The sequence below is a fragment of the Gorilla gorilla genome, chromosome 19, assembly GCF_029281585.2.
Source record: "Gorilla gorilla gorilla isolate KB3781 chromosome 19, NHGRI_mGorGor1-v2.1_pri, whole genome shotgun sequence".
Lineage (NCBI taxonomy): Eukaryota > Metazoa > Chordata > Mammalia > Primates > Hominidae > Gorilla > Gorilla gorilla.
The window spans coordinates 25,906,185-25,933,392 of record NC_073243.2 but is presented as its reverse complement, the minus strand read 5'-3'; the positions used below and the strand labels follow the sequence as shown (position 1 = coordinate 25,933,392).

The following is a 27,208-nucleotide window of genomic DNA, read 5'->3' as shown; positions in this document are numbered from 1 at the left end:
TGCTGGGTGCCTGGCAAGGGGGCTGCTGAGCTCACCGGGTGGGTTTGCCTTCCAGCTGACACCATGAGTAGTGACACTGAAATGGAAGTGTTCGGCATAGCCGCTCCTTTCCTCCGGAAGTCAGAAAAGGAGAGGATCGAGGCTCAGAACCAGCCCTTTGATGCCAAGACGTATTGCTTTGTGGTGGACTCAAAGGAAGAATATGCCAAGGGGAAAATCAAGAGTTCTCAGGATGGGAAGGTCACCGTGGAAACTGAGGACAACAGGGTAAGACTCTGTACCCTCCACAGGCTGCTGGCCCTCCACCTGGTCCTTGTGCTTGCCTGGGGTATGCATCTGCCCAACCCCAGCCACTTCCAGATGTGGTTCCAGCACTGGAATGCCGCATACAATGTAGCCTGGGGCTTCCCAGGTATCCTCAGAGAAAGCAGAGTGAATACTGGCCTCAGGTTCCAGGGTGGGAATAGAGTCTGGCTGTGGCTGATTAAAACAATTAGTTTTCAGGTATTTTTGTCCATGTTCACTGTAGGCCAGAGGGGCCCAGCTCCACGTGTCCGAAGGGTGTGGAGTTGGGAGTTCAACACGAATGAGCGCTGTTTCAGAACACTCTCCTTTGGTAGCCTAGATTTGTCCCAAATTATTCTATCAATGGCCATCTAACCAAGGAAGTAAGGAAAATGTGTTAGGGATCCTAGGGGACCACAAGCTCAGTGAAATAGCAGCCTCCTTGTATCATGAAGGGGATGAGCACTGCAGCCCATTACATTCTGGCCCAAGCCATTGTGGGGGTGCTGCGAGGAATTCTGGACCTCACTAGTTTCTAAAATCCACATCAGGAGAATCTGGAAATGTCCCAAGAAAAGTAAAAAGCAAAAAAAGGAAAGAAGAAAGAAAGAGTGAAAGAGGGATGGAAGGAAGGAAGGAAGGAAGGAAAGAAGGAAGGAAGGAAGAAAGAAAGAAAGAAAAAGAAAGAAAGAAAAAGAAAAAGAAAGAAAGAAAGAAAAAATGAAAGAGACAAGTAAAGGAAATACTATCATTGGGTTGGGCATGAAGGAAAAAAGGCATTAAAAACCGCCCTGCACGTGAACCCAGGAGGCGGAACTTGCAGTGAGCCTAGATTGCGCCACTGCACTCCAGCCTGGGAGACAGAGCAAGACTCGGTCCCCCCCAAAAAAAAGAACCGCCCTGCAGTGCTATCAAGCATTGGAGCCCCGAGAAGGTGGCTCTCTGTGTATTTCCAATAAAGAGCTAAGAATGGGCTGCTAACACCTCAGGGAAGGAGGAAGCTAGATACAGTGAATGATAATCTAAGACAAACCTAAGAGACCATCATAGACAGCCAGGGCCCATTGGCCGGGATGGTTTGAATGAATCCCTGCTTGAAGGCAGGGAAAAGGCAGGTTTCCCATGCACACTGCCCAGAGACAGAACCAGGAAAACTGACCATTTCAGAGGAGGTCACAGAGAAAAAGGAGGTGAGGACAGGGCAGGGGAGAGGAAGACAAGTTCCCCACCCCCTGTGCCTGAGGTCCTCCAGCTTCCCGAGGGTGTGGGGGTTTGTCCTGCTGAGAGAAGTGCAGGTGCTCAGAACCACTGCTCTGCTTCATGGTGCCGTTTGCCTGGCTTATAACACTCTGACCCCAGAAAGGGCAGGAAAGGGGTGGGGAGGGCAGCTGAGGGGCCCTTTCCTGAGCATGCTGGGGCTAGGTGGTGAAGGGGGAAGAGGTGGGCCGGGGGCTGGACAGCTGCTTTCAGAGAGCTCAGAATGTTGGCGATCCATGGGCACCAGCCTGGCAATCCAATGCCCCTTCCTCATTCTCTCCGGTCCCTGCCTCACGACTGCAGGGGACGTACGCATCATTTTCTCTCAGTAGACAGGAAAGAGCCAGCTGCTGGAGTCAGCTGCTGGAGCTGGATTTTGGTCCAGGCAGTGCTACTGACTGAGCTGAAAGCTTCCTGCTGGCCCCGTTCCCAGCCACCATCACCCATATCCACCCACACAGATCCTCTTTTCTCATTTCCGACATCCGTCTCTCACCTCAGGCCCACTGGGGAGGAAGAAGACACCCTGAATAACAGAAACAAACCCCATTCCATCAGCACCACCACAAGCCGCCCCATAGCCTTTCCTCCTCTCGCTGTGAGCTGGGCTTGTTCTAGGGTTTGGCTCTTCCATCTCGGCTCAAGAGTCTCTTGGTCTGTTGGTAGGGGCAGCAGACAAGACGTGCAGACAGGCCAGGCATGGTGCCTCACACCCGTAATCCCAGCACTTTGGGAGGCCGAGGCGGGTGGATCACGAGGTCAGGAGACCGAGACCATCCTGGCTAACACGGTGAAACCCCGTCTCTACTAAAAATACAAAAAATTAGCCGGGCGTGGTGGCGGGTGCCTGTAATCCCAGCTACTTGGGAGGCTGAGGCAGAAGAATGGTGTGAACCCGGGAGGCAGAGCTTGCAGTGAGCCGAGATCGCACCACTGCACTCCAGCCTGGGCGACAGAGCAAGACTCCGTCTCAAAAAAAAAAAAAAAAAAGACGTGCAGACCATCTTAGTGAAGCACTGTGCCTCTTCCTTTTTAGACCCTGGTGGTCAAACCAGAGGATGTGTATGCCATGAACCCCCCCAAGTTCGACAGGATCGAAGACATGGCCATGCTGACACACCTGAATGAGCCAGCCGTGCTGTACAACCTGAAGGACCGTTACACATCCTGGATGATCTATGTCAGTGAGGGCTTTCAACGTGGTTTCCCTGGGACATTAGATATGCGGGCAGGGGAGGGAGGCAGAGGTATGTGTGTGGGCCGTGGGATTCTGGAAGATGAGTGCCTGCCTAGCTGATGAACAAAACACAAAGACGGAGGAGAAAGAAGGCAAGAAAGCAAGAGGTGGATGGGGCAGGAAGAAGGAAGGTGGGAAGGAGGACCAGGAGCCGGAGAGCGGGGAAGCTGGGGCCAGGCTTGGTCACGGGGTGCTGTGACTTACCAACTGTGGGAGGGTCGCCACTCCCCTTTTTGAGTCTCAGTGCCTCACTATAAATAGGAATGGTAGCTTCCCCCCTTTATAAGTTTATCCCAAAGAAACATGAGATAATAATAAAGGCAGCCGGATGTGGAGGCTCACGCCCGTAATCCCAGCACTTTGGGAGGGTAAGGCGGGTGGATCATGAGGTCAAGAGATCGAGACCATTCTGGCCAACATGGTGAAGCCCCATCTCTACTACAATACAAAAATTAGCCGGGCGTGATGGCATGTACCTGTAGTCCCAGCTACTCGGGAGGCTGAGGCAGGAGAATCGCTTGAACCCGGGAGGTGGTGGTTGCAGTGAGCCAAGATCGTGCCACTGCACTCCAGCCTGGTGACAGAGCGAGACTCCGTCTCAAAAAAAAAAAAAAATAATAATAATAATAAAGGCAAGGGGTTTTCCATAAGCACATACATACATATACGCACGTATATGTTTTTCCTCCCACAGACCTACTCAGGCCTCTTCTGTGTCACTGTCAACCCCTACAAGTGGCTGCCGGTGTACAACCCCGAGGTGGTGGAAGGCTACCGAGGCAAAAAGCGCCAGGAGGCCCCACCCCACATCTTCTCCATCTCTGACAACGCCTATCAGTTCATGCTGACTGGTGAGTTTCCCAGGAGGAAGCATGGGGTGCTGGAGCAGGCACTGCATGAGGCGAGTGGCAGTTGCCCCTTACTTCCAGGCTGGACCCCATCTGGTGTTTAGCACAGGGAAAGGAGGAAGAAGGAGCCAAAAGAGGCAGAAAGGGGCTGCATCATGTAGGGCCCCACATGCCAAGGTGACGAGTTTTGGATTTAATGCAAGTTAGAATATGCAAAACGGATATGGATGTTTTCATGGATCAAAACCAAAGACTGATCATTTTATATAGTTCAGCCTAATACAGCAAGAACGATGAGAAGCCACTGGCTGGTTGGTTTTTTTTTTTTTGATATGGAGTCTTGCTATGTTGCCCAGGCTGGAGTGCAGTGGTGTGATCTCGGCTCACCACAACCTCTGCCTCCCGGGTTCAGGTGATTCTCCTGCCTCAGCCTCCCGAGTAGCTGGGACTACAGGTATGCACCACCATGTCCGGCTATTTTTATATTTTTAATAGAGACAGGGGTCACTTTGTTGGCCAGGCTGGTCTCAAACTCCTGACCTCGTGATCTGCCTGCCTCAGCCTCCCAAAGTGCTGGGATTACAGGCATGAGCCACTGCACCCGGCTGCCACTGGCTGATTCTGAGTGGAGACTTGACCTCTCTGAGTCTCAGTCTCAAGAAGGAGGCTTTTGATATTGACCAAAGGATACAGCTGGAAAGGAGAAATCGGTGCTGGTGATCTGTCCCACAGAATGGTGACTCCGATAAGTAATAATGCATTGTATATTTCAAAATCACTAAAATAGTATATTTTAAATGTTTTCTCCACAAAAAAATAAGTATGTGAGGTGACGGATTTGTTAATTAGCTTGATTTAATCATTCTGCCATATAAACATATATCAAATCATCATGTTGTACCCTAGAAATATATACAAATATTGTTTGTCAACTAAAAATAAAATAAAATAAAAAGCAGATGGAGGCTCTTCAGATTCCCACCTAAAGGCTAAACAAAAAATGTAAAGGAAGAGGAATTGTGCAATTTAACTCTGGCTACTTGAGAGTTGGGTAGAATCGGGAAGCTTTTTTTCTATTGCCATCAACTCTATTTTATTTTTTCCTCTGGCAGATCGTGAAAACCAGTCCATTCTGATCACGTAAGTATCCATGGCATAGAGTGGTTTCATAGCTGTGCCACGGCCTCTATTCTGTTCATTAGAAAGTGTTTGGAGCAGAGTCTATAATGAAAAGATCAGGCTGGGCGCGGTGGCTGACACCTGTAATCCCAGCACTTTGGTAGGCTGAGATGGGCGGATCACGAGGTCCAGGAGATCGAGACCATCCTGGCTAACACGGTGAAACCCTGCCTCTACTAAAAAAAATACAAAAAAATTAGCTGGGTATGGTGGCGGGCACCTGTAGTCACAGCTACTCAGGAGGCTGAGGCAGGAGAATGGCGTGAACCCAGGAGCCGGAGCTTGCAGTGAGCTGAGATCGCGCCACTGCACTCCAGCCTGGGCAGCAGAGTGAGACTCTGTCTCAAAAAATAAAAGAGAAAAATAAATAAATAAATAATAAAAAGATCGATTTGGGGATGGGGAGGAAGGTCTGCATAAGGCCTCAGAAAAATGGAATTACCCATCCTTGGGTCAGCTGAGCAAGTGGCTGTGGCACCTGTGCCCTGGGCCTCTGCCTTCTCAAGTGGTCTATCACATTAGTGTGGTGAGTGTGTGTCAGAGATGGCTCAGACCATGCCCAGGCCTCAGTATGACATCCTGAAAAGCCTGTTTATACTAACAGACTTGTTTCTTTCTCTCTCTTTTGATCACTCTGCACAGCGGAGAATCCGGGGCAGGAAAGACTGTGAACACCAAACGGGTCATCCAGTACTTTGCAACAATTGCAGCTACTGGGGACCTGGCCAAGAAGAAGGACTCCAAAATGAAGGTATAGATGGGAGAGGAAGGCTTGCTTTGCTTCCACTTTTAACCGTGGTCTTAACCTCAGAATGAGGGGGCCAAATGTCCTCACATTCCCCCCTCTTCAGAGAATGGAGAACAGGCTAGGATTTACTATCTTGAAGGACAGCCAGTCACCTTAGACAACGCAGTGTCCAGTTGGTCTTGTAGGACTAGATCCCGGGATTTCTTAGAAGACGAGGCTCTAGGGCTAAACTTCAGAGGTCAATCTGCAGACGGCTCAGAGAGCTTGTTCTTTTATGGAAGAATCACATATACCAATGTGAGTGACTCACAGCATATCCTGGGCTTTTGAAACAAATGTATTACAGCAGCATGAAATGAATACGGACAACTGACTGGAGAATCAAGGGATTGAAGTGTTAAAGGAATGTTCAGTCAAGAGATCCCCAACTGTAGTGCCAAATATAACAAAATGGCAAAAGTGTTTTGAGTAAGACATGCTGCTGATTTGGTTGGTCCTAGGATTGGAAAGTCAAGGAGGGTGGGGCTTTATCAGGGCAAGCCAGAGTCACAGAGTGGGTGAGCATTTTTTACTGTCATTCTGTGGCTTAAAAACATGTTTCCTCAGGCTGGGCTCGGTGGCTCACGCCTGTAATCCCAGCACTTTGGGAGGCCGAGGCGGGTGGATCACCTGAGGTTAGGAGTTCGAGACCAGCCTGACCAATATGGAGAAACCCCATCTCTACTGAAAATACAAAATTAGCCGGGCATGGTAGTGCATGCCTGTAGTCCCAGGTACTCGGGAGGCTGAGGCAAGAGAATCACATGAACCCGGGAGGCGGAGGTTGCGGTAAGCCAAGATTGTGCCATTGCACTGCAGCCTGGGCAACAAGAGTGTAACTCCATCTCAAAAAAAAAGTTTCCTCTTCTTCCCTCAATTTCTTGCATTAGGGGACTCTGGAAGATCAAATCATCAGTGCCAATCCCCTGCTGGAGGCCTTCGGGAACGCCAAGACTGTGAGGAATGACAACTCCTCCCGTTTTGTGAGTCTGAGTTTGGTTAAGATGGAATTTGCTTTGTGCCTCACAAAATAGGCAAGAGCCCTGTCCTCAAAGAGTGTAGAGACCAGAGGCGACAGATGATGAAAAACAAAACAACCCAACAAGACCATTTCAGATAAAGATAAATTCAGGCCAAGTTCAATGAACAGTGTGTGTAAGAGAGGAACAGGCGGCCAGGCTTGCTTTAGGCAGGGTGGGCAGGGAAGACCTCTCTGTGGGGCTGGCATGGGAGCTGAGAGCCGCAGTATGAGAAAGAGCCCAACTTGAAATGACAGGAAGGAGGGGGAACGAAGGAAGGGCCAGGGCAGTCCCTGACATGGGGGAGGGCCTGGTGCAGTCAGGGCACCTACAGAGGGTCTGTGTGGTTGTAGGGAGGAGGGCAGGGGGACCAGTTCCATGAGATGAGGTGGAAGAGAGAGAGACCTGGTCATGTGGGAGCCACAGGCCATAAGAAGGAGTTTGGATTCCTTTTGAAGTGTAACAGGAAGCTACTGAGGGATTCTATAAGCCAGGGAGTGATATGGTTTGATTTACACCTTGAAACAATCACTCTAGTTGCTTTGTTGACTAGATATGTCGAAGTGGGGGATGAGCATAGAATAAAAGGGATAAATAAAAGGAAATAAGGAGAAACCCCAAACTGGAAGAAGAAGAAGGGAGAAGAGGAAGGACATATCTAATTTCAAACTGTAGGGGGTGCTGGGCACGGTGGCTCACGCCTGTAATCCCAGCACTTTGGGAGGCCGAGGCGGGCAGATCACGAGGTCAAGAGATCGAGACCATCCTGGCCAACATGGTGAAACCCCGTCTCTATTAAAAATACAGAAATTAGCCAGGTGTGGTGGCACGTGCTTGTAATCCCAGCTACTCGGGAGGCTGAGGCAGGAGAATCACTTGAACCCGGGAGGCAGAGGTTGCAGTGAGCTGAGATCACGCCACTGCACTCCAGCCTGGTGACAGAGCGAGACTCCGTCTCAAAAACATAACAAAACAAAACAAAACAAAAATTTTAGGGGGAATAGGCTCCTATTCACATTACCCATAAGATGAATAGGAACTATTGGGCCATGGTAGAATCTGGTCTCCCCCGAATCCCGCCCCATACAGGGCAAGTTCATCCGAATCCATTTTGGAACCACTGGGAAGCTGGCCTCTGCAGATATTGAAACTTGTAAGTAGATCCATGGGGATTCGATGGCGTCTCAGAGTTAACTGGGAACAGTTTGAAAGAGAGTCCTGTGTTTGTGTTCCAGATCTTCTGGAAAAATCAAGAGTCACTTTCCAGCTGAAGGCTGAAAGAAGCTACCACATCTTCTACCAGATTCTTTCTAACAAGAAGCCTGAGCTCATAGGTGAGGAAGTCACCAGTGGGGCTGGTCTTCTAGGTAGTTTGACTCTGATCACTAGACCAAGGAGAGTTGTATTCACGTAGAGTGACTCTACAGTCAACAGGGAAAGTTTATTTTATTTTATTTATTTATTTTGAGATAGGGTCTCACTCTGATGCCCAGGCTGGAGTGCAGTGGCACAAGCACAGCTCACTTGCAGTCTTGACCTTTCTGGGTTCAAGTAATCCTCCAGCCCCAGCCTCCCGAGTGGCTGCGACTACAGGTGCATGCTGCCACACCAGGCTACCTTTTGTGTTTTTTGTAGAGATGAGGTTTCACCATGTTGCCCAGGCTGGTCTTGAACTCCTGGGCTCAAGCAATTTGCCTGACTCGGCCTCCCACAGTGCTGGGATTATAGGCGTGAGCCACTGCACTTTGCCAGGAAAAGCTTATTTTAGAAATGGGATGTGGCTTTCTGGGCAGTGACATGCCAATTTGAAAACCTAATCAAATGGAGGGCAACAAGATGAGACCACTCCTGACCAGCTCTGGTTTATAAAAACCTTCTGAGCAACTGAACACCTAACTGTCCTTTGGCGCCCCCTTGTGTTCTGGCACAGAAACAACTTATGGCCAAATGCGACGCCAAAGCAAACAGAATAATCAAGCCCACGGAGGCACTGCACACTGCCCCTTGTCTGCCCCTCACAGAGGTCTCCATGCACACTGCTTCTTTGCTCTTTGGCTGTATTTGCTCAGCCTTCTGGTCTCCAGCTTGGAAACAGGCTGCAGCTTTTCAACAGATTTTAGAAAAGGCTATGATTATACCAAACCACCTGGGTTGGCTCTTGTCCTGACCCGCCCTCAGCCAGTTTTCCCTATTAACTTCTCCCAGCCGACACTGATATGCACCATTAGCGTGCAAGGCAAGGGAATTTAAAGGTTCTCTCTAGGGTCCTTCATCTCCATTGTGTGGGAGACTGAAAAGTCTTCCCTGGACTATATTTTCCATGACAGCCTGAGTATTGTGGAACTGTCTAAAAGATTTTTAATTCTAAGTTCAATTTAGGATCCAGCGGTAAAAGTTCCAGCCCAGGGTGCAGGAGCTCAAGTCCACTGGGTGGGTTTTTTCTTTGCATCTGCATGACCTCCTGGAACTATTTGTCATTTCAGAGCTGCTGCTTATTACGACCAACCCTTACGACTACCCGTTCATTAGCCAGGGGGAGATCCTGGTGGCCAGCATAGATGATGCAGAGGAGCTGCTGGCTACAGATGTAAGTGGAACCAACAGAAGGGGTGGGTGTTCCTCCTCCATCACTGGGGCCAACTGACTGACGTGCTGCCCTTTCCATGCCAGAGTGCCATTGACATCCTGGGCTTCACCCCAGAAGAGAAATCTGGGCTCTACAAGCTGACAGGAGCCGTGATGCACTACGGGAACATGAAGTTCAAGCAGAAGCAGCGAGAGGAGCAGGCCGAGCCGGATGGCACAGAAGGTACAAAATCAGTGTGACAGGCTGCAAACCAGAGCGGGTGTCTGATCTGCTGAGGTCACTTGGTACTGCTTTTGAAAGCAATTAATCCAGCCAGGCACAGTGACTCACACCTGTAATCCCAGCACTTTGGGAGGCTGAGGGGGCCAGATCACCTGAGGTCGGGAGTTCGAGACCAGCATGGCCAACATGGTGAAACCCCATCTCTACTAAAAAAAATTAGCTGGGCATGGTGGAGCATGCCTATAATCCCAGCTACTCAGGAGGCTGAGGCACGAGAGTCGGACAGAGTTTTGCTCTGTCATCCAGGCTAGAGTGCAGTGGCATGATCTCAGCTCACTGCAACCTCTGCTGCCTGGGTTCAAGTGATTCTCCTGCCTCAGCCTCCCGAGTAGCTGGGATTACAGGCACACACCACCGCGCCTGGCTAACTTTTTTGTATTTTTAGTAGAAACGGGGTTTCACCATGTTGGCCAGGCTCAAACTCCTGACCTCAAATGATTCACCTGCCTTGGCATCCCAAAGTGCTGTGATTACGGGTGTGAGCCACTGTGCCCTGCCGGCATGAGAGTTTCTTGAACCCAGGAGGCAGAGGTTGCAGTGCACTGAGATCGCGCCACTGCACTCCAGCCTGGGTGACACAGTAAGACTGTCTCAAAAAAAAAAAAAAAAAATGGATGGAAACGATTAATCCTTCCATCTGGAGAAGTAAATGACCCTTTCTGGGCCTCCGATGCCCACAGCTATTGTTACCACTCGCTTTTGCTGAATCACTCGAATAGTCTTGTTTCAGATGCAGTGAGGGATGACCAGGGCTTTCTGAGACCCAGCCCTGGCTTTTCATAAAGTCCATTATATTCTCTGAGTGACTTAGCTTCCATTGGCCATGTATATGCAGTTTAGCCACAGGGAATGCACAATGTACCAAGATGAACTTAACCAACCTTTGAAACTTCTGGATGATTTTCAAAGCAGCTCTTCTACTTTTCTAAGCACTGTCCTTGTTTCCTTGCCAGTGGCTGACAAAACAGCCTATCTGATGGGCCTGAACTCTTCGGACCTCCTAAAAGCTTTGTGCTTTCCTAGAGTGAAAGTTGGGAATGAGTACGTTACCAAAGGTCAAACTGTGGATCAGGTAACTACTTCAAGGCCGGGAAAGGGTGCAGGACCCTGCTGGCCACTTCCTTCATATCCACTAGCTGATCTTTCCCCTGATAGGTTCACCATGCTGTGAATGCTCTTTCAAAATCAGTTTATGAAAAGTTGTTCTTGTGGATGGTCACTCGCATTAACCAGCAACTGGATACGAAGCTTCCAAGACAACACTTCATTGGTGTTTTGGACATTGCAGGCTTTGAAATCTTTGAGGTTTGTGTTACTTATATTCATATTTTCATGTGGCTTCATATGAGGGAAATTGGTTTCATGATCCTAAAGGGAAGATAGCAAGATGGCGGCTGTCTTAGTTTCCTGTAAGAAACTAGATGGAGAGTGGATGGAATAGAGGAGCGGTACTTATTGGAAGGGTTTGTATTAGGGTTTTTTTTTTTTTTTTTTTTGAGACTGAGTTTCACCCTGTCACTCAGGCCAGAGTGCAGTGGCGCCATCTCCGCTCACTGCAACCTCTTCCTGAGTTCAAGTGAACCTCCTGCCTCAGCCTCCTGAATAGCTGGGGTTACAAGCGTGTGCCACCATGCCTGGCTAATTTTTGTATTTTTAGTAGAGATGGGGTTTCACCATGTTGGCTAGGCTGGTCTCGAACTCCTGACCTCAAGTGATCCATCCGCCTCAGCCTCCGAAAGTGTTGGGATTACAGGCATGAGCCACGGCACCTGGCTGGGTTTGTATTATTTTAAAAGAGGAGATGTCTATCAAGTGGAATTTTAAAGGACATTTTCAAATGGATAAAAGAAAAAAATTAAATGCAATCACTGATTTAGGGACTGCCATAAAACAGATACAGAGAATTTGATAAGTTAATCACGCACTATTTTCTATAAATATCCCACTGGTTCTGTGTTAGACCGTGCATAGCCGCGGCTGGGCATGGTGGCTCATGCCTGTAATCCCAGCACTTTGGGAGGCTGAGGCAGGCAGATCGCAAGGTCAAGAGATCAAGACCATCCTGGCCAACATGGTGAAACCCCGTCTCTACTAAAAATACAAAAATTAGATGGGTGTGGTGGCGTGCATCTGTAGTTCCAGCCACTCTGGAGGCTGAGGCAGGAGAATCATTTGAACCTGGGAGGCGGAGGTTGCAGTGAGCCAAGATGGTGCCATTGCACTCCAGCCTGGTGACAGAGCAAGACTCTGTCTCAAAAAAAAAGAAAAAAAAAGTGCATAGCCACTCATCAAAGTGTATATTTAGGTTTCCCAGGTACAAGACATACAGGTGAAAAAAATAGATGAGCTTGTAGTCTAGTAGAGAAGAAATAGAAGTCTATATGGCACATTGAAGAGTAACTACCAAATAAAGTACACAAGAGATGCCCAGACCTTGGGAACTCAGGAAAGGGAGAAACACCTTCTAATTGGAAGTTTACAGAAGACGCCAAGGAGGAGATGCGATCTGAGGCAGGCCTTGAAGATTGTGATTGTATTTGAAGGTATTAATGTGTTTGACAGGAACCTGGGGCAATGAGGAGGAATGTTGACAGTCTTTGATTCTGAAAGAAGTCTAACTTTTCACATAAATGTTGTATTTTTTTATTAGTATAACAGCCTGGAGCAGCTGTGCATCAACTTCACCAATGAGAAACTGCAACAGTTTTTCAACCACCATATGTTCGTGCTGGAGCAGGAGGAGTACAAGAAGGAAGGCATCGAGTGGACATTCATTGACTTCGGGATGGACCTGGCTGCCTGCATCGAGCTCATCGAGAAGGTATCCAGTTCCATCCCCACCGTAAGCTCTTCTCATAGACTCTTCTGCTCATTACTGCAGCTCATATTTACCTCTCTGCACTTTGCCTTGCCTTCAATCCAGCCTATGGGCATCTTCTCCATCCTGGAAGAGGAGTGCATGTTCCCCAAGGCAACAGACACCTCCTTCAAGAACAAGCTGTATGACCAGCATCTTGGAAAGTCCAACAACTTTCAGAAGCCCAAGGTGGTCAAAGGCAGGGCCGAGGCTCACTTCTCACTGATCCACTATGCGGGCACCGTGGACTACAGTGTCTCAGGTTGGCTGGAGAAGAACAAGGACCCTCTGAACGAGACTGTGGTCGGGCTGTACCAGAAGTCTTCCAACAGGCTCCTGGCACACCTCTATGCCACGTTTGCCACGGCGGATGGTAAGAGGAGTGCTTTGTGTTCATGTGATTTCCCTCCATTTGTTCCACAGTAACAAAAAACCTTGTAGATGCACCTACAGCACGTGCCCTCCCTTATTGCTTTCAGCTGACAGTGGAAAGAAGAAAGTTGCCAAGAAGAAGGGTTCTTCCTTCCAAACTGTCTCTGCCCTTTTCAGGGTAAGAAAAATACAAGTTTATTTGCTTATAATTGATTTAAGTGACATCTAAATGAGCAATGTTGAGATGCTAAGCTTGATTTATTTGAGAGTAGTAGTGTTGTCTTAATCTGATTACTGTCGCTTACTGAGGTGAAGTGACAGATGATAAAATATAATAAATACGGTCTAACCAATGTGCGATGAGAGTATCACTATTATCTTATACCAAAGATAGCTGAGTTGGCTTGTCCGAGTTTCCAGCATAAACTCTCCAATTTTCCTAAAGGACACCAGCAATAGACCTCACGCTCCCAGTGGATCCATCACCTGAGTTGATTTTAGAAAGCATTTTGTACTTGGCGAGCCTCTGGCTCACTGGGAGACAACAGACAATTGTATCAGTTACTAGCCTACACCTCCAGCCATAGGACCATTGAAAGCCTGAGTTAGGCCGGGCACAGTGGCTCACTCCTGTAATCCCAGCACTTTGGGAGGCCGAGGTGGGCAGATCACAAGGTCAGAAGATCGAGACCATCCTGGCTAACACAGTAAAACCCCGTCTCCATTAAACATACGAAAAATTAGCCAGGTGTGGTGGCATATGCCTGTAGTCCCAGCTACTCAGGAGGCTGAGGCAGGAGAACTGCTTGAACCTAGGAGGAGGAGGTTGCAGTGAGCCAAGATTGAGCCACTGCATTCCAGCATGGGTGACAGAGCGAGACTCCGTCTCAAAAAAAAAAAAAGACAGAGTTAAATCATTCCACTATACTTTAGAACTTACGATAAATTTTAAACATAGATCTTATTTCATTACAATGGATCTCTGTCTTCATAAAAACCTACAGTAAGTTGGCAAATGTCATTTCTTTTTTTTCTCTTAGGAAAACCTGAACAAGCTGATGTCAAATTTAAGAACTACTCACCCTCATTTTGTGCGTTGTATAATTCCCAATGAAACCAAAACTCCAGGTGAGACACCTGCTGGCTCGCTAGGTGGTGCTCAGTTTTTAAGAAATTCTGTGTAAGGCTGATATCTCGCTTCTGTTCCCAGGGGCTATGGAACACAGCCTTGTTCTGCACCAGCTGCGGTGTAACGGTGTCCTGGAGGGCATCCGCATCTGCAGGAAAGGGTTCCCAAACAGGATTCTCTATGGAGATTTTAAACAAAGGTGTGTAATAAACATGTTCTATATGCTTGGGGATGAGATGTACGAACACTGGAATTTGAGAGGGAGAAAGATTCATATGAAAAGACCCATTTCAAAAGAACAGATATGGACCTCCATGTAAACTGAACAACCTACCATTTGGCCAAGTTATATATATTTGTTTCTTCCATGTTTTTCTCTGGAATTTATCTGATATACAAAATGGCAGGAAAAGCTCTGACTGAAGAGTCAAGAGATCTAGATTCTAGACTGCTCTCTAGCAATGTGACTCCGAGCTAGTTCCCTCATCTCCTGGGACCTTGGCCTTCTGCCTATAGGAAGAGAGGCCTGAACTACGTGTTCTCCAAGGTTTGTGTCTTTGCCAACAGTCTGTGATGATTTCCGTGTCTACAATGCAGATACCGAGTGCTGAATGCCAGTGCAATCCCTGAGGGACAATTCATTGACAGCAAGAAAGCCTGTGAAAAGCTTCTGGCATCCATTGATATTGACCACACTCAGTACAAATTTGGACATACCAAGGTAATGCATCAGTTCTGACAGATGCTGGCCTTTTCGTCCTCTTGACACAGCTTCTCTAGGAAACTGACTCATGTCACCCTTCTTCCCCATAAGGTGTTCTTCAAGGCTGGCTTGTTGGGAACCCTGGAAGAGATGCGGGATGACCGCCTGGCCAAACTAATCACCCGGACACAAGCTGTGTGCAGAGGGTTCCTCATGCGTGTGGAATTCCAGAAGATGGTGCAGAGGAGGTCCAGCAGGGTCTTTGTTCAAACATGAGCTCTTTGGGGAAGGGGAGTCTCTCTCAGAAATAAGCAATGTCTTGTTTTTAGGGAGTCCATCTTCTGCATCCAGTACAACATTCGCTCATTCATGAACGTCAAGCACTGGCCCTGGATGAAACTCTTCTTCAAGATCAAGCCCCTCCTCAAGAGTGCGGAGACTGAGAAAGAGATGGCCACCATGAAGGAAGAATTCCAGAAAACCAAAGATGAACTCGCCAAGTCGGAGGCAAAAAGGAAGGAGCTAGAGGAAAAACTGGTGACTCTGGTCCAAGAGAAGAATGACCTGCAGCTCCAAGTACAAGCTGTACGTGTTTAGCAATCTTTTTTTTTTTTTTTAACTCTTCTAGATTTGATTATTTATTTAGAAAAATTGAGTTATTGGTGGGGATTTTTGCTTTTTAGTTGAAATGCTTCATAAAGAACTTCATATATAGCGAAATACTGGAATGTCGCAAACCTTATATCATTCAACGAAGTTATTATTCTTTTTTTTTTTTAAGGAAAGCGAAAATTTGTTGGATGCTGAGGAAAGATGCGATCAGCTGATCAAAGCCAAATTCCAGCTCGAGGCCAAGATCAAGGAGGTGACAGAGAGAGCTGAAGATGAGGAGGAGATCAATGCTGAGCTGACGGCCAAGAAGAGGAAACTGGAGGATGAATGTTCAGAGCTCAAGAAAGACATTGATGACCTTGAGTTGACCCTGGCCAAGGTTGAGAAGGAGAAGCATGCCACAGAGAACAAGGTATTCTTATTGTAGGTGTGTCTAGCTTGATATAGTCATTGCAAACTAAACTTTAAGCTTATAATTGCTTGCGGATTCTTCTTAGGTTAAAAACCTTACTGAGGAACTCTCCGGGTTAGATGAAACAATTGCAAAGTTAACCAGAGAGAAGAAGGCCCTCCAAGAGGCCCACCAGCAGGCCTTGGATGACCTCCAAGCTGAAGAAGACAAAGTCAATTCTTTGAACAAAACCAAGAGCAAACTGGAACAGCAAGTGGAAGACGTAAGTAAATAATGCTCATCGGGAGTCCCAGAACTCCAGGGTTGGAAGAGCCCTCAAGGGTCCTCTTGCAAAGCATTTGTTCCCAAAAGGAAATGGTGCCTTTTTCAGCTGGAAAGCTCCCTAGAACAAGAAAAGAAGCTCCGCGTAGACCTGGAAAGGAACAAAAGGAAATTGGAAGGAGACTTGAAGCTTGCTCAAGAGTCCATATTAGATCTGGAGAATGACAAGCAACAGCTGGACGAAAGGCTCAAGAAGTATGCCCTTCAACCACCGGCTTCCATTTTGCAAGTTACTGTGTATTTTGTCTTCATGCATTCTACATTTCTCTTCACAGGAAAGATTTTGAATATTGTCAACTTCAAAGCAAAGTGGAAGATGAGCAGACACTGGGCCTCCAGTTTCAGAAGAAAATCAAAGAGTTGCAGGTAGGAGCCCTCTGCATTTCTCTCTTCCATGTGAGGCCACTTACAGTGAGCTGGGTGCTGTCTGCTATAAGCCATTTAGAGAAAGTGGGCAAGACTGTGGGGCCACCTGCCTCATGGTTCCCTTTCTGCTAGGCTGGCCTGGCCATGATGAACCATTTCCCCAAAACATCTGATTAAATACTTTAATCCATAATTAAAGTATTTAAGTTAACAACTAAAAGTTAACATTTAGTTGGTGGAAAATGTTCAGGTTTGGCCACTGCAGGAGTAATTACCATGTTGGGGCAGAAAAAAATTCATGTGAAAGGAAATTCGCAGTATTCATTGGAGGGGAGTCTAAGACTCAGTTTGTCTAATGGGAAGGGAAACCAGCCTGTTCTTGACAATCAGAGTCCCCGTGGTGAACCCAGTGCCCACGGGGTGAACGGCTGCCCTCCACAGGCTCGAATTGAGGAGCTGGAAGAGGAGATAGAGGCGGAGAGGGCGACCCGCGCGAAGACAGAGAAACAGCGCAGCGACTATGCCCGGGAGCTGGAGGAGCTGAGCGAGCGGTTGGAGGAGGCGGGAGGCGTCACCTCCACGCAGATAGAGCTCAACAAGAAGCGGGAGGCGGAGTTCCTGAAGCTGCGCAGGGACCTGGAGGAGGCCACACTGCAGCACGAAGCCATGGTGGCCACGCTGAGGAAGAAGCATGCGGATAGTGTGGCCGAGCTTGGGGAGCAGATTGACAACCTGCAGCGGGTCAAGCAGAAGCTGGAGAAGGAGAAGAGCGAGTTCAAGCTGGAGATCGATGACCTCTCCAGCAGCATGGAGAGTGTGTCGAAATCTAAGGTGCTGCGCGGGGTGGGGGTGGCTCAAGGCTTTCCATCAGACACACTCCGTGGTCACTGAAACCTGACTTTGCCGACTGACTTTGCTCCCCTTTCTGAATCCTTCAGGCAAATCTGGAAAAAATCTGCCGAACCCTGGAGGATCAGTTAAGTGAGGCCAGGGGCAAGAATGAGGAAATTCAGAGGAGCCTGAGCGAGCTGACCACACAGAAGTCTCGTTTGCAGACCGAGGCTGGTAAGCCACGTGCAGAAAACCCGTGGGGCCAAAACCTCCTGGCACCCAATGGGCGCAGCTGGCCAAAACCAAGGGCAGGGTGTGTTTGAGGGAGAATCTCTAGGGAAGCATCTTTTCAGGAGAGAAGAAATTGAAATAACTCATAGAAAGAGCCATTTGAAATAGCCTGAAGGGAGAGAACATTGAGAGTTCAGTAAGAATAAGAGAGAAAGAGGAGTAGACCAGAATGAGAAGGGGCTCAAAATATCATCTCATTCAAACTCTTTCAAAATTAATATAAACTTGCATCAAACAGACTCTGATGGGCAGAAATGAGACAGAAACTAAGAGCCAGGGCCTTGATACTTCTTAACTCAGATATTCATTGTCTGCGTCCAAGTTTTTGAGACTAAAGAGAGAAACATGGCCAGTGTTTAAAGGTCCTGGTGTATAATAAAAACATAAGGGAGGCCGGGTGTGGTAGCTCATGCCTGTCAACCCAGCACTTTGGGAGGCCGAGGCGGGCGGATCACCTGAGGTCAGGAGTTCAAGACCAGCCTGGCCGACATGGTGAAACCCCATCTCTATTAAAAATACAAAAATTAGCGAGGCGTGGTGGTGGGTGCCTGTAATCCCAGCTACTTGGGAGGCTGAGGCAGGAGAATCGCTTGAACCCAGGAGGCGGAGGTTGCAGTGAGCCCAGATTATGCCATTGCACTCCAGCCTGGGCAACAAGAATGAAACTCCGTCTCAAAAAAAAAAAAAAAAAAAGTTTAAGGGAATGTTATTTGGAGTTTTCGCCTAGAAAATGTGGCTTCACCCAGCCCTGGTGCATCCTCACAGGTGAATCCATCCTTGGCTGGCAGTCACAGCCAAGACAATGAAGAAAAGAAGTTTGGTAGCCACATTTTTTTTTTTTTTTTTTTTTTTAGACAGAGTCTCACTCTCTGTCACCCAGGCTGGAGTGCAATGGTGTGATCTCGGCTCACTGCAAACTCCACCTCCTGGGTTCAAGCGATTCTCTTGCCTCAGCCTCCTGAGTAGCTGGGACTACAGACTCATGCCACCACACATGGCTAATTTTTGTATTTTTAGTAGAGACAGGGTTTCACTGTGTTGGCCAGGCTGGTCTCGAACTCCTGACCTCGTGATCCGCCTGCCTCGGCCTCCCAAAGTGCTGGGATTACAGGCGTGAGCCACCGCACCCGGCCTATGGTGGCCACTTTCACACTCATGTTGGGGGATTCACGTCTGGAGCCATAAAGCCCCATTCTATGTTTTTCTCTTACCTCTATGTAAGCATATAAACTTGAACTTACCCTATTCACCCAAGAGTCTAACTAGAGATATAAAACTCTAAGTATTTCTCTATGTGTTTGTTGATAAATCAATAAACAGCTGGAAACACCTGCCACTGGGGAGGTCTGATGGGAGTTATTAGGTGCTCCTGGTAACGTTGACATTTACAGTTCTTCTCAATGGATTTTTTTTTTTGACAGACATCAGTCCCACCTTCCAGTAGTTTATAACAATATCTTTTTTTTTTTTTTTGAGATGGAGGCATGATCTCAGCTCACTGCAACCTCCACCTCCTGGGTTCCAGTGATTCTCCTGCCTCAGCCTCCCAAGTAGCTGGGACTACAGGTGCCCATGACCACGCCCAGCTAATTTTTGTGTTTTTAGTAGAGATGGGGTTTCACCATATTGGCCAGGCTGGTCTCAAACTCCTAACCTTGTGATCTGCCTGCCTCAGCCTCCCAAAGTGCTGGGATTACAGGCGTGAGCCACTGCACCTGGCCTACAACAATACCTTATCAGTTCTGCTTTCAGTTTCCTTTTCATGAACCACATACCTTCTCCCTGAAGAAGAAACCATATCTTACCATTTTCTCTATCCCCAGATCTTAGCACAGTGCTCTACACATAATAGAAAGTTGGTGAGTGAATGAGTGAATAAATGAAATGAAACTATTTCCTTCTGGACACAGGTGAGCTGAGTCGTCAGCTGGAAGAAAAAGAAAGCATAGTATCCCAACTTTCCAGGAGCAAGCAAGCCTTTACCCAGCAAATAGAAGAGCTCAAGAGGCAGCTGGAGGAAGAGAACAAGGTACACCATTGAAGGAAGACTTCTTTGCCCTTATTTTTAAATATCACCTGCAGGAGGAAAAATAAAAGGCAACTTCATTCAGAAGGTGGTGATAGAAGGGACACACTTGGATTGTATCATGCACCTGGCACTAAATATATCAGGTGCTCTTCTCTTTTTAACTTCTGCAGGCCAAGAACGCCCTGGCGCACGCCCTGCAGTCCTCCCGCCACGACTGTGACCTGCTACGGGAACAGTATGAGGAGGAGCAGGAAGGCAAAGCTGAGCTGCAGAGGGCGCTGTCCAAGGCCAATAGTGAGGTTGCCCAGTGGAGGACCAAATACGAGACGGACGCCATTCAGCGCACAGAGGAGCTGGAGGAGGCCAAGTATGCAGCTCTGTTTGCTTTTAGAAGAACTACTTAGGAATGAATTCGATGAATTTATTTTTATTACTAGGCGTTTCCCCATCTCATGTGTCTTTAAATGCGGTGCTGGGCCATTAGAGGGACCTGGCGTTAGCACATTTTATTAAAACAAACAGCTTTGATCTTGGTCAGACACAAGGCAAGTTATTGATCCCAGATTTTGAGTAGACAGGAAATTCTCCTGGGTGTATAAAAACACATGGGTGTCTGAATCACATAGATTAGTGATTCCAACTTGATGAATAGTGATGTTCAAGTGGATGGAAACTTAAATAACAGCTGCTTCTCTTTCATATTCTTTAAGGAAAAAACTTGCTCAGCGCCTTCAAGATTCCGAGGAACAGGTTGAGGCAGTGAATGCTAAATGTGCTTCACTGGAGAAGACCAAGCAGAGGCTGCAAGGAGAGGTGGAGGATCTGATGGTTGATGTTGAAAGAGCCAATTCCTTGGCCGCCGCTCTGGACAAGAAGCAGAGGAACTTTGACAAGGTGTGGGGTCCGCTGTGTGCTGGGTGAATGCCATGATGTAAGGGATTCCTAGCAGCCGTGGAAGGAGGAGAATGCATCCTGGACCTGACTCTGCCCTCACCAGCAGTGTGACCTTGGGCAAGTCCCTGAACTTCACCGGGCTGTAGTTTCCTCATCTGCAAAACAGAATGGGAATGGGCTGGGAGTAGAGGTCCCTTTCAAATGTTGTCCGTGGAAACAAACCAATTTCTACAATGTCCGTGCAGTCCTAAGCATTTTTACTTTCCGTACTGCTGGTCTGTCTAAGCTGAGATCCTATTGGGAGGCTTTCTGGAAGCCCTTCTTTCAAGATGGCAGATAAAGTTGATTGGAACCAATGCTTTAATGAAATATTTAGAAGTACAGGGCCCTTTTGATATTAGGAAAAGGACAATTATGCCCAGCTAATTCCTTCTCAAAGGATCTATTTGCTTTTTCAAGATGGCAATTGTTCCTGACTCATTACCTTGAGTACATTTATGGAACAGAATCTTGATTAGCTCAATAATCGACAACAAGGAGCCAGGCAAGTGATGCCAAGTGTAGCCCTAACTCTGCATTTAATTTAGTTATTTAGTATTTCGTTAGAAACCTAGAGGAGAGCTCAGAAACGGAGAAAACTTCCGTCCGGTGTTTCAGGTGTTGGCAGAGTGGAAGACAAAGTGTGAGGAGAGCCAAGCAGAGCTGGAGGCATCCCTGAAGGAGTCCCGCTCCTTGAGCACTGAGCTCTTCAAACTGAAAAATGCCTACGAGGAAGCCTTAGATCAACTTGAAACTGTGAAACGGGAAAATAAGAACTTAGAGCGTAAGCTATTCGAAACCCTCTGGAACCTCCTCCTTTCATGCTCTATTGCTCGAGAGCATGCTGGCGTGGGTGTGGCTTCATCACTCAGTTTCCTGCACACATGTGTGTTAATGCACAAGCAGAAAGTGTTCACCATCTGACGGGTTATGTTTTAGCCTCTCTCTGTACAATATCTTAACTCTAGGAAGCAGGAAACCTTAGGATTATAATAAACCAGGTAAAAAGCATTGAGTCAATGCTTTGCATGTCTGGAAACCCATGCAGAGGCGCTCATATGCAACTGAAACTTACTTCTTTACAGAGGAGATAGCAGATCTCACAGAACAAATTGCTGAAAATGGCAAAACCATCCATGAACTGGAGAAATCAAGAAAGCAGATTGAGCTGGAAAAGGCTGATATCCAGCTGGCTCTCGAGGAAGCAGAGGTGAGTGCTGGGAGGCAGGCTCAGGCGCAGGTGCAGCCATGGTGAGCCACGGCCAGGGAGGCTGGCTGCTCCGTGCTGTGTCTTCATTTTTGCCTTTGACAAATCACAGTCCTAATGCCTGCTGCTTTCCCGTCACACAGCAAAACTGTGAGGCTGAATAATACCTGTGAATTATCTTAAATTTATTGGAGAAGACTGTCATATTAAATAGGCCTAAAGATGAGATTTTACAAAATATTACATGAATTAAAAATATCTAGAAAGTGCTTTATGCTCCTAAGAAATATGATTTAAACATTATTATTGGTTGATAGTATAATCAAAACCAAAAAGCAATGAAACGTGTTTTTATTTCTGCACTGAAGATAAATTTGGGACTTTTTTTTTCTTGAGACAGAGTTTTGCTCTTGTTGCCCATGCTGGCAATCTAGGCCCACTGCAACCTCTGTCTCCTGGGTTCAAATGATTCTCCTGCCTCAGCCTCCCGAGTAGCTGGGATTACAGGCGGGCACCACCATGCCTGGCTAATTTTTGTATTTTTAGTAAAGACAGGGTTTCACTACATTGGTCAGGCTGGTCTCAAACTCGTGACCTCAGGTGATCTGCCCCCCTCGGCCTCCCAAAGTGCTGGGATTACAGGTGTGAACCACCGCACCCGGCCAATTTGGGGACGTTTAAAAAGTGAATTGTGACTATTGTAGGATTAGATTTAGGACTATTCCATTGAAGTTTTGTTATCCTGCTGGCTCCGTTCCATCACAGACACTATTTGATTTGCTTTTGTTTCTTAAAGGCTGCTCTTGAGCATGAAGAAGCCAAGATCCTCCGAATCCAGCTTGAATTGACACAAGTGAAATCAGAAATTGATAGAAAGATCGCCGAGAAGGATGAAGAGATCGAGCAGCTGAAGAGGAACTACCAGAGAACAGTGGAAACCATGCAGAGCGCCCTGGACGCCGAGGTGCGGAGCAGGAATGAAGCCATCCGGCTCAAGAAGAAGATGGAGGGGGACCTGAATGAAATCGAGATCCAACTGAGCCACGCCAACCGCCAGGCGGCGGAGACCCTCAAACACCTCAGGAGTGTCCAGGGACAGCTGAAGGTTTGAGAGAACCCATCGGGGAAAAACCTCTCTCCTCCTCACATACTCAGAAATGTAGGCTGGGCACAGTGGTGCACGCCTGTAGTCCCAGCGCTCTGGGAGACTGAGGCAAGAGGCTCACTTGAGCCCAGGAGTTTGATACCAGCCTGGGCAATATAGCAAAACCTTATCTCTACAAAAAAAATAAAAATTAGCTAGGCATGGTGGCACAAGCCTGTGGTCTCAGCTACTTGGGAGGCTGAGATGGGAGGATTGCTTTCCAGGAGGCAGAGGTTACAGTGAGCTGAGATCACGCAACTGCACAACAGCTTGGGTAACAGAACAAGACCCTGTCTCAAAACAAAACAAAACAAAAACAAACAAACAAACAAAACTCAGAGATGCAGATGAGGCTCGTGGTCCTAACGCCTCAACTTCAAATAGAATGTTCCTTTTTCTCTGGCTAGGATACGCAGCTCCACCTGGATGATGCCCTCCGGGGCCAGGAGGACCTGAAGGAGCAGCTGGCGATTGTGGAGCGCAGAGCCAACCTGCTGCAGGCCGAGGTGGAGGAGCTGCGGGCTACTCTGGAGCAGACGGAGAGGGCTCGAAAACTGGCGGAACAGGAGCTCCTGGACTCCAACGAGAGGGTGCAGCTGCTGCATACCCAGGTGAGGGGAGGGAGAGGAAGAGAGGCGAGGTTCCAGCCTCATACGCACCTGGTTAACAGCCCTCCTGTTGCCCTAGAACACCAGCCTCATCCACACCAAGAAGAAGCTGGAGACAGACCTCATGCAGCTCCAGAGTGAGGTAGAAGATGCCAGCAGGGATGCAAGGAACGCTGAGGAGAAGGCCAAGAAGGCCATCACGGACGTAAGGCGTCTCCTTCCTGCTGCTCTCGGGCTGCCGGGATTGCATTGCATTAAAGCCCTCACGTAGTTAGACAGGTGCGGTCTCCCCCAGCCACACCTGGTGCACATTGTGCTCCCCGAGGGCTCCCATCTCCGCTCAAACTCCCCTGTTCCCTCCTGCACTTTAGAAGAAGGGCATAAGAAAAAAAGGCAGGAAGGGATTATATCCTAGTAGTTCTGCCTGTGGAGAGGTGTGCATGTCTTTCCTTCAACATCTGACTTATTCCAAATATGAAAACAAGAACCTGAGGTGTCAATATCCCACACATTTCTCCCTTCCTGGGTCTCCGAGGCTTTCTCCCGGCGGCCCACCGCGCTAATGGCGCCACCTGCTGCCTGGCGGGAGAACTTTACCTCGAAGCGATTTTGCTGTTCCTGTACAGCCTTAATTCTCCAGAGGCCTTCCCTTAATCTCACTATCCCCAAATCTATGAGGCTGAGTATCAAGTCAGACTACTCTAAGTCTCAAGCTCCTTCGAAAATATATATTGGTGGTAATGAAAAAAGAATTTCCCTGGGGCAGGGGAGAGTTTCAAAGGAGGCCAGCTTAAGAAAGGGAAGAAACTGTTTCCCAGCCTGTCCCTAAAGTTCTCATTGCCTCATTGATTAGGTTATTTTATCTACTGGGTGTAGCTCTGGCCCTCTTCCAGGGTGGCAGAGTGTGCTTCATCACAGTCTCACCTGTTGTCCTTTTTCTTTCTTTCTTTCTTCCCCCACCCCCGAGATGGAGTTTCACTCTTATTGCCCAGGCTGGAGTGCAATGGCGAGATCTCGGCTCACTGCAACCTCCTCCTCGTGGGTTCAAGCAACTCTCCTGCCTCAGCCTCCGGAGTAGCTGGGAATACGGGCACCTGCCACCACACCCAGCTAATTTTTTGTATTTTTAGTAGAGATGGGCTTACACCATGTTGAGCAGGCTGGTCTGGAACTCCTGACCTCAGGTGATCCACCCGCCTTGGCCTCCCAAAGTGCTGGGATTACAGACGTGAGCCACCGCGCCTGGCCTGTCCTTTTTCTTTAGCATGGTCTCTGGTCCTCTGAAGTCCCCAGGTTTTGACAGTTCCAAGGCACTGGAGCTTCCTCTGCATCCTAGCAAGTCCCATGTGCTTTTCAGGCTGCCATGATGGCGGAGGAGCTGAAGAAGGAGCAGGACACCAGCGCCCACCTTGAGCGGATGAAGAAGAACCTGGAACAGACGGTGAAGGACCTGCAGCACCGTCTAGATGAGGCTGAGCAGCTGGCCCTGAAGGGCGGGAAGAAGCAGATCCAGAAACTGGAGACCAGGGTGTGTGCAGGAGGAACCCCGCCTGCGCCGAGCTTTCCAGCCTCCCAATCACGCTGCAGCCCCAGACTAATTTCACCACCCTCTCCCCCAGATCCGAGAGCTGGAGTTTGAACTTGAGGGGGAGCAGAAGAAGAACACAGAGTCTGTTAAGGGCCTGAGGAAGTATGAGCGGAGGGTCAAGGAGCTGACGTACCAGGTAAGTGGAAAGCAAACGCCATGTTCGTGTCCTCTGTGACGTGCAGATTCTCCACCAAACCACAGGAAGAAACACTTTGGCCCAGAAAGCTGCCCATGCCGTGTGCAAATCTGCCCCCTCCTCTCCAGTGACATTCCCACTTTCTCATTCTTAGAGTGAAGAGGACAGGAAGAATGTGCTGAGATTGCAGGATCTGGTGGATAAACTGCAAGTGAAAGTCAAGTCCTACAAGAGGCAGGCGGAGGAGGCTGTAAGTGAGATAGGTGCTGACTGCGGCAGGCAGACCGTGCTGTTTCCCGTGGTGAGTTCTGAGAGAGGCGCGTGCTGATATAACCTGCCTGGGCTCTTTGGTTTTAGGATGAACAAGCCAATGCTCATCTCACCAAATTCCGAAAGGCTCAGCATGAGCTGGAGGAGGCCGAGGAACGTGCGGATATCGCAGAATCTCAAGTCAACAAGCTCCGCGCTAAGACTCGAGACTTCACCTCCAGCAGGGTGAGTCGCTGAGCTGGGAGGAGCCCCCCCAGGGACTGTAGAAACTTCTTAGCTGGAAGGAACCTCAGAGAACCCTTTACTTTAGAGCTGGGGAGTCTCAGGCTCAGGAGGAGAAAGTGCTTAAAGTCACTTAGCTGACTGGACCCTCGCTAGAATCCTGGTCTGTGAGTCACAATAAAAACCGCCATCCTGCACATGTACACCATGGAATACTATGCAGCCATAAAAAAGAATGATATCATGTCCTTTGCAGGCACATGGATGAAGCTGGAAGCCATCATTCTCAGCAAACTAACACAGAAACAGAAAACCAAACACCACATGTTCTCACTCATTAGTGGGAGTTGAACAGTGAGAACACGTGGACACAGGGAGGGGAACATCACACACCGGGGCCTGTCCGGGGGTGGGGACAGCAAGGGGAGGGAGAGCATTAGGACAAACAGCTAATGCACGTGGGGCCTAAAACCTAGATGACAGGTTGATAGGTGCAGCAAACCACCATGGCACATGTATACCTGTGTAACAAAGCTGCACGTTCTGCACATGTATCCCAACAAAACAAAACAAACCGCCATCCTGAAAAGGAGCGAGCGGGTCCCACTGAGCTCTTTCATGCGCCCCCTGCTGGTAACAAAAGGCTGCTGCAGGAGCCCCCTCCAGAGCCCGCTGAACACACAGCATCCGACAGTAGGTCGCTGGCTCTCCAGCGTTTGGGGCTTGCTCTTTCGGAGGGCCAGTTTCTCAGGCTATGGGGTGACTTCATGTGTGCAATCGTGCATTTTCCCAAGGTCCAAAAAATATCCTGTGTCCCACTGAAGTAGGCAAGCAACTCTGATGCTAGCCGGCAGAAGTGGTGGGCGGGAATGTGTCTCTGCCACCCGACTTGACTCCAGGTGACTGCTTTCTTCCTAGATGGTGGTCCACGAGAGTGAAGAGTGAGCCAGCCCTTCTGGAGCAGGACAGAAGATATGCAAAATGTATATTTTCTTGATTCCTGACGATTGATACTTAATGTCCATGTGACTCTTTTTCACATGCAATAAACTTTGCTTTGTTTCAATCTGGGGCTGCTTTGCTGTATTTGTTTTCCTCTTCCCCATGCAGAAATGGTTCCTAGTTTGATGGTTTGTATGCTCAGAGGTGAAAGCTTTGTAAGCAGATGGCTCGGTAAATTCAATTGGTGTGTGCATGTGCGGAGGGAGAGATGGCTTTTGGCTTAAATCAAAAAGGAAAAAAAAAAACAACTTCCGGGTTAACCTTTGCTTTGGTGGGGAATGGGAGGGAGAGCTTTTCAAAAGAGTCATCTCTTAATATGACATGAAGGAAACACAAAGGTAGGCTCATGAAAAGCCCTTGTCTTGAGTTGAATAAGATTATAAAGCAAAGGCCCACATTCTCCTTCTTTACATTCTACTGGGGAAATACATCTGAAATCTAGTAAATATTTGTTGGGCAGCTGTTCATGTAAGCACTGTGCTATCAAAAATACATAAATGAATAAAAAAGAGGCTGGCCCCTTCAAGCGCTCAGTCTAAATCCACTACTGTTATCTTAGCTCAGTGTGCACTATTTCAAAGCTGCACAACAGAAAATCCCACCCCTGACCCAAGATAACCTTGTCTTTACCTTAAGAGGGAAGGAAGGCAGGAAGTCAAATAACTGTCTGGTTGACTTGCTACTAGAAAGAGCA

General features: G+C 48.1%; 1 protein-coding gene across 1 annotated transcript; it reads left to right on the top strand.

Moving 5' to 3' along the window:
• MYH3 (myosin heavy chain 3) lies at nucleotides 1-26,578 on the top strand. The gene is made up of 39 exons (XM_019013359.3): nucleotides 1-267; nucleotides 2,579-2,722; nucleotides 3,474-3,630; nucleotides 4,740-4,767; nucleotides 5,449-5,557; nucleotides 6,484-6,576; nucleotides 7,702-7,765; nucleotides 7,848-7,946; nucleotides 9,096-9,199; nucleotides 9,283-9,421; nucleotides 10,435-10,553; nucleotides 10,637-10,786; nucleotides 12,132-12,302; nucleotides 12,405-12,711; nucleotides 12,818-12,888; nucleotides 13,751-13,838; nucleotides 13,921-14,038; nucleotides 14,437-14,560; nucleotides 14,654-14,790; nucleotides 14,872-15,127; nucleotides 15,324-15,566; nucleotides 15,652-15,828; nucleotides 15,937-16,082; nucleotides 16,163-16,253; nucleotides 16,695-17,084; nucleotides 17,192-17,318; nucleotides 19,286-19,404; nucleotides 19,575-19,771; nucleotides 20,115-20,298; nucleotides 20,956-21,121; nucleotides 21,423-21,547; nucleotides 22,341-22,649; nucleotides 23,096-23,299; nucleotides 23,376-23,501; nucleotides 24,654-24,824; nucleotides 24,916-25,020; nucleotides 25,175-25,270; nucleotides 25,378-25,515; nucleotides 26,431-26,578. The coding sequence occupies exons 1-39, from the start codon at nucleotides 64-66 to the stop codon at nucleotides 26,455-26,457; spliced, it is 5,823 nt and encodes a 1,940-aa protein (XP_018868904.1). The 5' UTR covers nucleotides 1-63; the 3' UTR covers nucleotides 26,458-26,578.
• The last annotated feature ends 630 nt before the right edge of the window (nucleotides 26,579-27,208 follow it).